At 42.3% G+C, this 14,928-nt stretch overlaps 1 protein-coding gene across 4 annotated transcripts in view; it reads right to left on the bottom strand.

Moving 5' to 3' along the window:
- The window catches only part of arnt2 (aryl-hydrocarbon receptor nuclear translocator 2), a 59,462-nt gene that overhangs the window by 26,373 nt on the left and 18,161 nt on the right, over positions 1-14,928 (bottom strand). For all 4 annotated transcript variants that reach the window (XM_058629089.1, XM_058629090.1, XM_058629091.1 and 1 more), the window contains 3 exons: positions 9,402-9,504; positions 4,595-4,660; positions 2,052-2,137 (listed from right to left, as the gene is read on the bottom strand). In XM_058629089.1, the coding sequence (XP_058485072.1) occupies positions 2,052-2,137; positions 4,595-4,660; positions 9,402-9,504 (255 nt within the window). The remainder of the gene's footprint in view (positions 1-2,051; positions 2,138-4,594; positions 4,661-9,401; positions 9,505-14,928) is intronic.

The raw sequence follows: 14,928 nt of genomic DNA, 5'->3' as shown, positions 1-14,928 counted from the left end.
CCTGAATGAGATCAGAAAATACCACGGAGCGCTCACAAGAGCCACAGGGACGACTCTGATGTATGAAGCGTCACATGCAATCATCGGCAGACTGGAGCGGCCGCTCTTTAATATGGATCTAATATGAATTTAGTTTTAGTGGAAATTCCTCGGCTCTCGTCGATGGCACTTGACCACACATCTGAAAGAGATGAGCCTGCGCCGGGCCGAGCTTCATTCCTCCGCTCAGGCATGTGTTTCTGCGCGGCGCCGTCTCCCTCCAACCGTCCATCTGTGATCGATAAGCATGTGTGTCCTGCTGAACAATCATCCCCGAGCACTTTCATGTCCAAAATATTCCAGGAGTATTTTTAGTTTGCCAGGAAATTAACCATGAGTCAGCAATTTCAAAATACACACACACACACACACACACACACACACGATTGTGGGTGTTTGTGTTAAAACGTTGAAATGTTTCTAACGTGACCTCACAGAGGTGATTGGGTTGTTCCGTTCTAACAAACGGTTACAGCTATGTACATTCCTGGGTCTGAGACCCGGGGGGGTGTATTCCAGTCATTGTGTGTGTAAACACAGCACTGTTTGTTTGTGCATGTGTGTCTGAGAGTGCATCTGAGGTCTTGACTTCAGGGGAAACAGGTAAAGAAATGATTTTCAGATAAAACCATCAGATTTCAGGGGCTAAATACCAAATCTTTTAACTCGCCTTCACCTATGGAGTTTGTGACGGTGTTTCAGCTCCAACACTCAGGCACAGCAAACGCTTTGATGAAACACCAAGGAAGGAAGGAAGGTGATAACCTTCTGGTGAAGACACCAGTGCCGACTCTTATGATACCAACATCAAGTCGTATGAGCTCAGCAATAGAAAACTCAAGACCTGATCCCAGACTGTACAAATAAACTGTAAAATCCTGTAATTCTGAACAATAATTAAAAGTAAAAGAGGGATCGGATTGCTGAGGACAAGCTGACTTGGAATGCTAACACCAATATTAGGTTTGCAAAAGATCAACAGGACGAATGGATTTTAACGCTTTAGAAAACAATTTTCATTGCCATTTTTCCATGACTCACTGAATAACTTCTAAGCCAAGCGGAGCCGATACAAAATGTGACGCGGCGTCCGACGCAACAATCAAAGCCAACGATGCCGAAACTGTAGACGAGTTAAAAAGACTTAAGTATCCCTGAAAACATGCGTTAATCATGTCAATATTAAACAGAGGAGTTTGGTGTGTTTAGCGGCAGCACTGCTGAAACCTGTCGATCGTGACGACCACGTTCAGTGGTATTTCAGTTCAGTGACTGTGTCAGACGCTCATGCAGGAAGTATTGAACGATTCTGTGAACAAAGCGTTTTAATCGACCGATTCTAATGATTTAGTTACACCCAAAAAAAAACTGCTTTACAAGTCACTAATTTGTGTGTTTGTGTCGCGTAGAAAACCACATCACGGCAGTTTCACGCAGCCGTGCGAGTAAAGCACCCATGTCCTCACCTGCATCTTGCTTTTTCAGCAATTTTACAACCCAACAGAAACAGCCCAAACCACAAAAATGGTCCACCGCCCCTTTAAGTGGGGTCTTGACCTGAACGTGTTGAGTGTAAAGTAATTCCAGGAGAAGGCAGACGATTAGGTGTGGAGGCGGTGAAGAAAACAATTTTTTTTTTATATTGGGTGAGACTTTCAGGTCTGTGAAAACGCAGGTGAAGCTTTGAGGGAAAATCCGGGGTTAGTGTTGGACCGCGCTGTAACAAATGTGAATCCTGGCTGACCACAGATGTTCTCCACAGCGAAGGAGCAAACTATGCAAGCTTTTTTTTTTTTAGTTTTTCCATCCACTTCCACAGGAACACTAACACACTCTCAGTGGGACAGCAGAGCCACACAGACTGGGTCGTAGATCAGCGGTTCTGACCCGGAGCTGTGCCGAGTCCACAGCTGCTTCAGGTTAGAGTCTGGGCAGGGACGCGGTGCAGTGAGGTAAAGTGCAGGTCAAGTGGGGACAGAGACAATAGTGTGGAACAGAGGATGTGGACCAACCTGCGGGGGGCCACGCTTTGATGTAGCCGGTACAGTGCACCACCGAGTACTGGGCTTCTCCTTCTTTGGACGGTCCAAGTCCATTCCTGTCCGTCACACACACAGAGACACAGCGGTCATGTTAGCGTCTTAGATTCAAAAACAATATGAAACATTCTACCTCAAAAGACTTGTTCTCTGTTAAGAAAACATAAAGTATTCACATTTAAGAAGCCGAAAAATCAAATAAATCATTGTGGACAAAACCAGACATTTCATTTCTAGGTTTGGGAAACATTTCTCAATATTTTCTGACATTTTATGGCCCAAACAACTCATCGAGAAAGTAATCAGGAGGATTAGTCGATTATGAAAGTCATTATTAGTTTATCAGTCACTCTTGCTCTTACACAGCTGCATCTTATCTTACAGATTTGTTCCATAGACTGACCTCTTGTTTAGTTTTAGTTCATACCTTTCACGAGTTCCTGCCCTTATTTTTAATATATAAAAAAACATGTATTGTAATGTACTGTCTTGTTTTACCAACATATTTATTCGGCAACAACATATTTCAAACATTTGTCCAACTTTGTAATTCTGTAAAAACAGAATTTTTTTGGAAGATTTATTGTGTTTCCAGGCAGTAGGAATGGGCATTTAGGGTTTATAGGTCCAATATTTGAAACTCCAGCGCATGAGAGCTAGTGAAACTAGTGCCGGGTTTACAGCATGTTGAGCTAACGAGATGCATTCAAAGACCCTGGTAAATTTCATCACTTTTGTGGGCTCTACAAAGTGTTTGGCTTAAAGGAGCAGCTTCAAGATGCATTCAAGGAGTCTTGTAAACGTCATCACTTCTGCAAACACACGTGAAGTTTACAGCGGGATAATGGTGGAGAAAGCGCCGTTAAAAGACGCTCCATCCACGTCCAATACACACAGACTTCATGACCTTTGTTCTCCATGTTGTATCGTGGACCCTATATCGTATCGTGATATTTGGACCACAGAGATAATTAACCACAGAGAAGCTGCGTTTAAATCTACAACAGTTTTATCATCACAGAGCAGCAGCTTCACAACAACCGTAGATCATGATTTACACGTCCACTTTGTGTTTATCTGTGCATATTTGAATACGTTATTTATGAGGTAGTGACAAAGAGATAATAATAACTTATTTGCCTCTGTTTTCAGCCCTAATGGGTAACCTATGTCCTCCTCCCATTTAAATATGACAGGGCTGTAATGAAAAGAGCTGTAACACATGCATCACATTTGACATCTGGTATGCGAGAGGAGGATTTGGCACGAAAACAATCACAATAACAAAATCACAGGATGGGAGTTTTTTATCATTCTATGCAGTTTAAAAGCAGAGCGTTGTTTTTTTTGACGTATACCGCTCAGATGTTGAAAGCAGTTGGGCCATGGATGATTTTTCTTTTAAATTTGTGGAAGCCTAATGGTGTGATGATTATTGTGGTTATACATTATTTTTCCTCCCCTTCATCTGCAGCTTCGACGCAGCCTGTATCATGTTTACAGAGCCAAACTGCCACAGAGAGAGTTTTATGGTTTATCACGTGGATTTCTGCAATAATTGAATCTCCCTGTGCATATTTTACCGGGCCGCTGAAGCTTTTACATTAATGTGACATCAATTTTATAGAAATGTTACAGTGAATAACAAATTGATGTAATAAAACACATGTCTGTTGGCGATAGTTCAGCGATAGTTGTTTGTTATTTGATGAGATTTTTGAGGGCTCACAAAGTTCAAATGGCAGGATCTGTTTCAGGAAGAAATGGCGTGATTAGAACGCGTCTAACTTTGCTGATCAGGTTCTGATGTGTGATAAATGGGAGAGGATTAAATACTGACTTAATTATGTCTTTCTGTGATATAGTTGCAATGTAAGAGGATGTACAGGATATTGAGAAATGAAAAAAGGACCCGAACAGCTCAAAACACTGAATTATTGGAGAACGATTACAAAGACGAGAGTGTCATCTGCATAGCAAAGAACATTTAATGAAACGCTGGAAAAACTTAAGGTAAATGACATGAAAAAGCTCATCATATGACTTAAATTGAGTTTGATCAGACAGACATGGAAGTGAGAGCTGTTGTGAGTTTTGATTGAATGAAGCAGCAATTTCACTTTGTATGTCCCAGTGTGACGATTGCACGTGCACATGTTGCTGCAATGACAATGTTTATATGAGGCAATTCAATGCATTAGGTTGATTATTAATTATATAATTTAATATTTTCTTCCTAGAAACATTTGCTGATAGCCAAATACACATTTTAAAGCCAATATCTGCCAATACCAATATTGTGCATCAGTACATTAAATGAGTATCTAAATCAAGCAATTTCCTGTATATTTGTTGCTGTTAAAGTGTCATATTTTATTACACAGAGGGAAAACATGCATATATTGGCATCGTGTTTCTAAAGATAAGTATCTCCATATCGGTCAATCTTAAGTGTGACCCTGACAGACAGACACTTAAGTGAATCAGAGTCATGTGTGAAGAAGCAGTTGCCGTACCTGTATCGCTTCCTCATGTTGGACAGACGGTTGAGGGAGATGTGATCCAGAGGAGCGCTGCCACACCTGCACACAAACACAGACAGCAGCTGATGTTACAGTCCAGTGGATGATCATGATGTCGGAAAACATGCCACACAATCAGTTTCATTAAGGACAGTTTGTTTCTTTAAACGTGTCACCGGGTCTGTGTGGTACAGTGAGTCACTGCAGGTAAGTGATGAAGTGAAGTGAAGACGTATGAACCGTCTCTGGGTTCTGTTCACAGCCTTCAGAGCGGTTTAGAGAAAACCAGGCGCTTCTACTTGTGCCGTGTTTACGGAAACCTTTCCACCCATGACAAAGAAAAAGGTCATGTAGGGACATTTGTGTGTCTGAGTGGATATGGCTTTCGTATTTCTGCAACATAGTTGAATTTTGTATTTGATATAATATGAAGCTTATATCACCGGCTGGGGCCTTTAAGTTTCCTGTTTAGGTTTAGTTGAGGTCAGTGGTACGACAGCCTGCGGGGTGTTTTCTTTTTTTCTCCCCTGTTTTTCAGGCCGCTCTCGTGCCTCCACATTGCATAAGCCAGGCTGGATCTAATCACGGCTTCCCTGAAATGAAACCCTGCTGATCCTGCTGTGTTCCTCTCAGACAATGTTTATGTACTTGTCACTGAAGTGGTTGCGTTCACCCCTCGCTCGCCGTCTCTCTCGGCCTGACCCGGCAGCATGTTGTTTGAATTATGCAGGGGCCTGGAATAGCAACAAAACAGAAGAACACGCCGGTCCAACAAATTCCTCACAGCACAGTGTAACGTGGTTCTCGTGTGACTCTCGGGCCTTGAGACAGATCCAGACAAAACAAGGCTACAGCCGATCCCCGACGATTCTGCACTCGCTGCACTTTACAGCCACAGCGTGTCAGAGAGAAATTAGAAAAAGGTATGTTATTTATTTTATAGTTCAGTCATTGTTGTTGTATGAGGTGCTGACACATCGTACTGACGGCAATGTGCGCAGCCCCTCCTCTCCCTCCCTCCCTCCCTCCACTTAGAACCAGGCAGGCATTCCGTGACGTGGGCTGCAATCCCCAATTTTGATAATCAATGAATCAATTGGAGTGTTTTTCTTTTACAATCAACATACATTCCATAATTGTTCAGCTTCTTAAATCTGAATGTTTCTTGGTTTCTTTGCTCCAGGTTACAAAAGGAACCATTAAAACTGAATAACTTTGTTTTTTTTGGACAAAACAACACATTTGAAAACATCATCTTTTTGACTTTTGCGACACATGGGCAACAACTCCTTTGTTCCAGCAAAGTTAACCCTTCTTTTACCGTAACTCATAGACGGTTTGTGATATCTAGTAAATTCAAAAACGACCTGTCGACGGTGTGACCCCCGCTTTCCGCCCTATGCCAGCTGAGATGTGGAGGATAAAGCGGTAGAGGATGGATGGATGGACACCGGAAAGCAGAGAAATAGAGCTGTACGCCCCAACCTCAGGACTTCCACGGTATGAGTGTCCAATCACAGTGAAAACATTCCTAATATGTGTTCACTTAAGCTGGCACAATCTTTATTTTAGCTAATCTTTTTGTTTGGTGCCGATGTGAAAACCCTGAACTATCACTTCAACTTTAACGCGAGCTCTCGCAGGCCCCTTAAAAGAGTCAAATGCTGCTTTGATGTTGCTCGTGGCCGCTGAGTAATGACGACCGCGGGGCAAACTGTGCGACGCTGGGACACCGATCACAAGCAGGAACACAATTTGGCCCGGGTTTCAACAAGGTCACATGCTTTGGTTTGAAGGTGGAGCCGTGTCCGACAACAGACGGCAGTGATTATTAGAATATCAACGACAAACCTGCTCGGTCTAATTAATGAGTATACGGGGACGGCATTAAACCGACGTTCTCTCAGGAACACAGACCGCGTTACTGGGGCAGAGTGAAAAGGGCTGGAGGTTCATCGCACATAAGACCAACACGGTCATTTTTACACCCTTTTTAACTATAACACTGTTAACACAAGCAATTTTCAAGTCATAATTCAACTGTCTAACAGATATTCCTCTCCCATATAGTGAATTAATGACATTTTTCCAGTCTGTACATAGAGAAATGTACGATATATAACATTTGTATGTGTCCCATATCCGATCCAGTGCTTTTGACCAGTACCTGACCTACACTGATGCTGATTTTGTTCTACCAGAGAGAAAATAAGTGTTTTTAGCTCACAGAACAGAAGCAGCTGGTGAATATCTGCACAGAGTTTTAGAATTGGACAAAATCCCCTCAAGTGGCAAAAAGAAGTGATGAGAGGAGCTCAAAACAAAAATGTCAGTATTTTAACAACGTGCAGATGAAACTCAACAATCACATCCATGTTTCTCCAGCAATCCCGGCTTCTGCAGCTTTGAAGTGGGCACCGAGTAAATACTAAAAACATCTGTAGATGTCCATGTTTATCTGGAGATTCTAATGTTACTGATGAGGCTTTTCCACCGCACAGTTCCATGATGTCGCGACTCAACTTTTTTTTTTTGCCTTTCCATCAGTGATAGTACCTGGTAACCTTTTTTTTTTTTTTTTTTTAGTACCTGCTCTGACGAGGTTCCAAGCGAGCTGAGCCAATTCTAAAATGTGATGTCGACAGACTGCCGGCTACTGATTGGTCAGACACTGTCGTCACTGGAAAAGTTGTGAGCGCGACGTCCGACACAAGAATCAAAGCGAACAATGCCGAAACTGTAGATTAAAGTTAAAAAAACTAGAAAATACGTTAATCTACAACATTTAGCAAAGGAAATGTCTAAAATGTCAATATCTAACAGAGGAGTCTGGTGTATTGATCGTATTGAGCGACAGCACTGCTGAAAGCCGGCGATCGCGAGCACAATCACGACCATGTTCAGTGGTATTTCAGTTCGGTCATGCAGGAAGCTCTGAACGATTCTGTGAACAAATCGTTTGAATCCACTGACTCTAATGATTCAGTTACACCCAAAACAACTGCTTTACGAGTCACTAGTGTGTAGAAAACCACGTCACAGCAGCTTCACGCAGCCGCGCTGTGATGACTCCGCCCACGTTGAGGCGGCACTATAGCAGGGGTGTCCAAACCTTTTTTTTTTTTTTTGGCGAGCCTCAGATTTGATAATGTGAAGATTCCCAGGGGCCACAGGTGCCTTTAGACCACGTAAAAGTTACACACAACTGTACTTGTGTTTGTCAAAGTTATCATTTCTAAATGGCAACATAACCAAAAGTAGGCCACGCAGGAGTGAACAAGTGAAAAGATTCTGCCTTTCTTTCACATCCGGAGTCAGATAACAGGGCCACAATTGGCCCACTGGCCGGACTTTGGAGATGCCGGCATTTTAGTAATGGAAAATTATACCAAACCGCGCCGAGTCGTGCTGGAACTGCATTGTGGAAAAAGCGCCGTTGGAATATTCCAGTAAAATATTGTGGATTTGATTCTCTCAGCCTGCATCGGCCTGCGACCTGTGATTAACGGCTCCGAGCCGCACGATCAATCACATGATGAAGCCGTGTTGTAAAAGCTCATTAGAAACAGCTCAGCGGGACTCGCCGACGCTCTGTGTAGGCAGCCGCTAAAAAGGAAAGAACGTGCCATTGTGAGAGTCTTTAAATGGCTGTCGCTTTGAGTGCCACCTACTGCCGACAGCCTGTCACATTACACGAGCCCCTGCTGTTCGACACTGTCTGTGACGGCGGCTGCCTGCTTGCATGTCAATTGATCCCTGTGTACAGTTACAAAGCAGAGGTGACCTTTTTATGAGAGGCGCCATTCTCTCTCGCTCGCTCGCTCTCTCTCAACAAGCTCCGCTTCAGTCGCGTCTCATTCATTTCACGGAGTAATTATCCAAATCTATTAGCGACACAATCGTTGGTGATTAACACTGCTGGGGAAATGCGTCTCTGGAGTATATTTGTAATTTCTCCGAGGATGCACGGACACTTGCGCGGCAGAAGACAAAGACAGAAACATTAACTAGTTTTTACAAACAAAAACGGGTCTGAAATTAAAACTATTGTGACTCTGGGACAAGTTGGTGCACGGCGGCGTTAATTCAGACGATTTCCTCTCTGCAAAAACACACTTTAAAGTAAAGGCTACTACAATCAATGACTTACTGACTTGGCATCAACACTGCCGTGTAAAAGTTTGGCCCTATTCTGCACACCCTGAAATCCAGCATTCATCGATTACGACACTAATCATCAACTGTTTTGATCGGTTTGAGTGTTTTTTTAAACTGTTTTCTTTGCTGCATATAAGAAATAATTCATTAAAGCGTTAAATAATGTTTGTTTGTGGACAAAACAGGACATTTGAGGACGTCACCATGTCCAGGTTTGTGAAACACTGAACAACTCATCGATTGTATCTTCTTATTTTTTTATGCTCTTGTTTTTATTATTTATTCTTATATTATTATTGTATTTTCATCCTTTTTATGGTTTTTTCCATTGATAGTCATCGACCTCTGACCCCTTAGAGGCTGTGACTCTAAAGTGAATTTTGCCCCGGTGTGGAATCAAATAAGTCTCATCTTATCTAAATAAACTAAATTACTAAATGTTATGACTGATCAATCAATCAGTGATATATAGTTCTGTGATTTCAGCGTCTTAAATGTAATTATCACAGGAAACTAAAACTAAAGTTTAGCAACTTACTTACTAACCAACAACTAACTAACCCCCCCAACCTTAACTTAACCGAGGAAATGAGGTTCTGCCTCATTAGGACCAGGTTTTGAGTATAAACACACACACACACACCTCAAGCGGCAGATGAAGGAGCGTCGCGAGCCCATGCACATCCTCATGGACGACTGCTGTCCCTCCTTCTTCACCGTCCCCGTCTTCAGGTCCAGGATCCGTCCTTTAAAGACACACAAACAGAGGCTCAAATTAATAAGAGTTACAATGCAAGTAGGGGCCACGCGGCGGTGTAGTGGTTAGCACAGGTTCCTCGCAACACTCCAAAAAGGCTGTATTTTTGAACGTGAGAGTGAACGTTTGCTGCTGTTGACATCTGAAGTTACGCCCTCAGTATTCAACAGTTGTCATTTTTCACCTCTGGACCCGGAATCCGACACAAAAACTAGTCCTCGTCCGAGTGGAAGCTGAGGTCATGATACCCGGAGATTATCCATCAGTGACAGTGACGGAAAAACCTGAAGGCCATTCATCATTTTTTTGTGACAGATTAGAAGCAGTGAGGACAACAGAGCAGCCACAGAGGGTCACACAGAGGAGAGAAAAATCATTCTGTCTCAAATAAAAATGCATCGTCTGTTTCTTTTTTGTATGTAATTAAGATCAAGCTACATTTAAATCTGAACGTCAGAACCAATAAATCTAAAAAATGATTTGATAGAAGTTCCAATTTTCCCTTTTTTATGACGTCAGGACAAACATTATTACCTGAGCACTTTTGAGCACCGACTCAACTCCTAAACTCCCAAACTCAAAGAGTTCAGGATGTCCTGGACACGACTTCACGTGTCATAATTAAGACGCTGAAGTCGACAGATGGCGAGTGACGAGCTGCTCGGTGTTTTGGCAGGAAGTCGTTCGAAGCCTCCAGCTGAAGGCAGCTCTCCAGTTTTACTTCCAAACAAAGCCTTTCTCCTCCTGGACTCACAACTCCAGGCATAAATGATGTTATATCTCTGTTTTGCTTTGTTTTTGTGCTCTGGTTTTCTGTTTACACGGCTGACACATAAACACATTTGGTTTGGTTTGGTGTGATGTGCTTGCATTTTTCAACTCCTTACCATCACCTTCATGATGGCAGGGATTCTGTCACCAGTTTACGGCTTTAATAAAGGCTGAGGAAAGGTTTAAATCGTCAGGTGACTTTTGTCAGTTTTATTAGGGTTTTCACCATTTTCTTTCTTAAAAATGCAATATCTTTGTTTTTCATGTATTCAAGTTAAGCCAAGAAGCTGAAACTAACTGTGATAAGTGTCTCGTCTCAGTCTGTTTTTGCTATTTTTGCTTGTCACACATGAAAAATAGTCTCAAATAGTCCAAAAATAATCCCCAAATGACACATACGTGGAGTAAACCATGCAACGGCATTAGAAATACAGCATTTGATAAATAAGAGGCATTGACTGTGTAAAAGAAATGGACGGGCATAGCCTTCTGGTTTGAAAAGTAGGAAATAGCAGCTGACGTGATGTCACTTCCTGGTTTTCAATAATAAAACAGCCTCCAACTGTTGCTGGCAACCTGTCAGCCAACGATGCAGAGATGTTTGGTTCCCAAGAGGCCACGTTGAATCCGTTAGGCCTAACTATTAAAGCGACTTAAAGACAGCGTTCACCTTTATGATGGATATCGGACGTTTTAATCGCTAACGTTACCTTACAAAGGTTTCCCCTTAGTGACGACTGACGGGAAGTTAAGGCGCTGGTTTATATTCTAGTGGAAGTTGATAAGTGACGCTCTGTGCATGAGTCAGTTTGCCACTTGAGGGCGCCTCCCGTTTAAATGCAATGTTGATGGGAAAAAATGAGCTTCTACTTCTCACCCAGTAAACATTTTCCTGAAGAGAAAATCTCGAGGTTTCACGAAAGAGGAGTTCTGGTCAAAATCCATTTCATACGGTGTGTTTTCACCGAGTGAAACAGTTCAACTGCGTTTCCATTAGGAATGGTCCAAAAATAAGCGGCCCCGATTATCAATTATTACCCATTCCTCTGGTACCCCTAACGGTATGGTACGGTATGGAACTAGAGCCACGGCGGTCATCGTCACTCCCTTGCGACCGGTGTTTCTTCAACACCCGCAGTCTCTTCTCAAACAAAGCTTTGACGTCTTGTTGAGTCAAAACAGCCACAAAAAAGCTCTGTTGTTGTCTGTTGTCAGCACACCGGTGCAACGCTACGTATCTAGTGGATGTGGCCATCAGGCACAGCACACACCGAGTCTACCACGTAAAGGTACGGTCCCTGACCCAGGGCAAAACTGTTCCAAACCAAACTGTACCATGACTACCCAACTATTGTAGTACAGGTATCAAAATACCAGCTCTCGTGGACATACAGTAGCTACAGAGAGACGTCCGATCCTGAATCCACAGCACAGGTTGATGAATCAGATTAAAACGGGCTTTTTATTGAGATGCAGCTGCATCACAACGACATATCTACAAATAAGAGCCTGCCGTTGGCTTGTTTGTCCGGTTTGTTGAGTCAGAGCAGGACAGATTGTCTGATCGTCTGTCAGTTTGACCGATCTGGTCAAGTTATTACGAGTGAGAGATATAATTTGAGCCCTGGATCTCCTCAGACTCAACAGGAGGGAGAATAAAGTCAAACCATTTAAACTCACATTCACAAAACTTTTCAGCCACAAAATAAAATAAAAAAATGCCAGAGAGTTTCGACCTCCATTATCCCAGAAGGGTTTTTTTTTGCAGTAAAGTAGTTTCATTGATTTTTGAGAGAGAGGAGAGAATAAAAAACATGTCATAATGTTTCCTGTGGTGCCGTAAATTAAACCTGCAGCAACTGACGCCGTCGCTCATCTGTCACGTTCACCTCAGGGGTGACGTGAGGACACAAAGAAAATCATAAGTCTGATTTTATAGCAAAAAAAAACAAAAAAAACCGAGAAACTGATCAGACATCTCACAAATAAATAAATCCTGTATCCACCCCCCCTTAATCAGACCCGTTCTACAAGTTAATGGGTTCGTCTTCGGGTCATGCTCCACTCCTCCACAAAATTTCATGGAAATCCCTTCAGTAGTTTTTGGCGTAATCCTTCAAACAGACAGAGATGGCAACTAAAACACAACCTCCTCCATGAACTTATTCTGTGCTTTGTAAGAATAATCTCCAAACAGCATATGTGGAAATACTTATTGTCTCTCTATGAAGAGACTTAATAGAGTTAAATTTGCTGTGGATTTCAAAGTAAGTCAGACGGCAGCTGTTGGGAACTTGCTGTGGACCGAAGGGACGCGCGGCCAAATTCAAACTGTCACACTCACAGGGACAGAATTCCAAAATCATTATTTCTTTTTATGCACCAATAACTTTTCTGAAATATAATTAAAATCTCACTTTTTGTCCAAAATGTGGATATCCAATAAACTTTTTTGTTAGGAGTTTCACACATACAGCCTAGAAGCGCACGTCGGAACGTTTAGGGGGACGTTTACGCTCGTAGGACCAACCCTTTTGAGACAGCTGTGAAATTCTGTCAGTTAAGACACGATTTGCCTTTAAAAAGGAGTTAGAATTAAAAACTGAAAAATGTAATTATTCCATTTTACCCAAAAGGACACATCTGTGGGTCCCGACCCAGCCTTTGGAAATCACTGCCTTGAAAGTGTGTCAAAGAGCAGTTTGTTTCGTGTTATCAGATTAGCGCCATCACACTGGCCACTCGAGATGTTCACCTCAGACGTGTTAAGCTCTACCGCCAACCGATCCGACTGTGACTGACGTCAAACTGCCATTTGTGTGATCTAAGCGCTCAGTGATTTCCTCAGCAGAGTCTTTTTAACTGGCACCGAAAACAGAGATGAGGGGAGAAATTCCACTTTCGGTCCAGAGAGGCAGCTGATCTGTGGGAGAGCCAGAGAAGACACAGACACTTCACAGGCATCAGCGTCTTCACGTGTCACGAGTGTAAATACTTCAGCTGAGTGCAGAAGTGGTAACGGATGAAGCCTGATGATCATCTTGTTACTGGGACTTTCTGTAAATTGCCCCTGAGGGTCCAGAGGAGCTCTTTCAAGGAACCCCCGAAGGATCCCGGTGTTCCTTGATCACATGGAGAAGGTGCTTTGTTTGTGGGAGCCTTTGCCTCTGCCACAACCTGCGCAATCAGTATTCATCATCATTAGAGCGGGCCTGATCCCTTCCAGATGGAGAAGGAATTCTGAGTATCTTGCAAATATGGACTGGACGGGAACTCAAACACAACAACAGTGATGATGCAGATACAGGAAAGGCTGATGACCGTGGAAAACACAAAACAGACCAGCCGCCGTCATTCATTTGCCCAAAAAGAACAGGAATTGAACGCGACCAGCACATTCTGTTCCTTTTTTTTATTTCTTACCTGACCAAACAAGAAAAAGCCTGAGTGAAAGGTGTTCACTGCTCATCAGCAAGGAGAACTGCAATTTATCATTTAACTACGCAACAGCACTGCTCTTTAAACTTCTAAAGTTGTATGTCATCTTCAAACAATTACAGCTAAATACCTAAGCTTTTAAGAACTTTGAAGAGAAATGTTGTGGTTGCTATTTCATTTCCTGGCCCAGTTGAACAGTCTACGGTAGTAATAAACAAGTCTGTATAAAAGTAAAACGTGGCTGACAACCGATACAAAAGATGTTTAGCCACTTAAACTTCAAATCAGCAAGAAAAAGCAGCAAAAAAAATATTCTTAAATACATTTAAGTAGGTGTGACGGGAAACCGTGATTACCAAACTCTGGGTTGGGACACACAAATGCGTCACAGGAGATTTTTTTGAGGTCCCCAAACAAATTATAGCACAGATGTGATATTGTTAGATTCAGTTCAATCATGTGATTTGACGGAGATTTAACAGTGTGTTTAATTCCCACTACTGACATATTTACAGTTGATAATGTCCTTTTTTATATGAAGGCGATATAAAAATAAGGACCTTTTTTTTTTTTACTTTTTGAAGATATGATGTTACTTTTGTGAAAAATTAGGAAAAGAGGAAGTAGACAGACAAACTTGACTGTATTCCACAAAATGTGCACCTCAAAATGGACACCCTCTAAAAACATCCTGGCTAAAAGCTTGGTAATTAGATAGATAATCTGTAAGAAACAATCAACGATTTATAACTCAGACGATCATAGAGATATTTTATTTTTTTGCTGATATTACCCACCCCTCGTAACGATCAACGTATCTTTAGGGTTGTCAGTGTTTCTTCACGTCAGAAAAGTTTCCGTTGTCAAAATCAAACGTCACGGAAACTAAAAATGAAGCCGTGTCAGATGCCGTGTGTGTGTGTGTGTGTGTGTGTGAGACGGCCCTCTGACAGTGACAGGTTAGGAAAGTAGAACGGCAGCACTGACGTGCAGCTGAGACCTGAAATCCAGCGGTGAGGCTGTGAAAATGAAAATGTAATCACACGTCAGGAAGCGCTGGTCGCTGGAGCCGCCCAGCTGCGTGAGGTGATGAGTGTCAGGGTGAAAACTTTAAATTCAGATCAAGAATATTCTCTTATTCTACAATCCCACTGTTCAAAAAACCCCATGTAATCCCATATAAATGGGATTTCTTTTGTGTTTG

The sequence above is a fragment of the Solea solea genome, chromosome 5 (assembly GCF_958295425.1).
Source record: "Solea solea chromosome 5, fSolSol10.1, whole genome shotgun sequence".
In the NCBI taxonomy this organism is placed as follows: domain Eukaryota; kingdom Metazoa; phylum Chordata; class Actinopteri; order Pleuronectiformes; family Soleidae; genus Solea; species Solea solea.
Note: the sequence above shows the minus strand (reverse complement) of the source record. Positions and strands in the feature narration are given on the sequence as shown.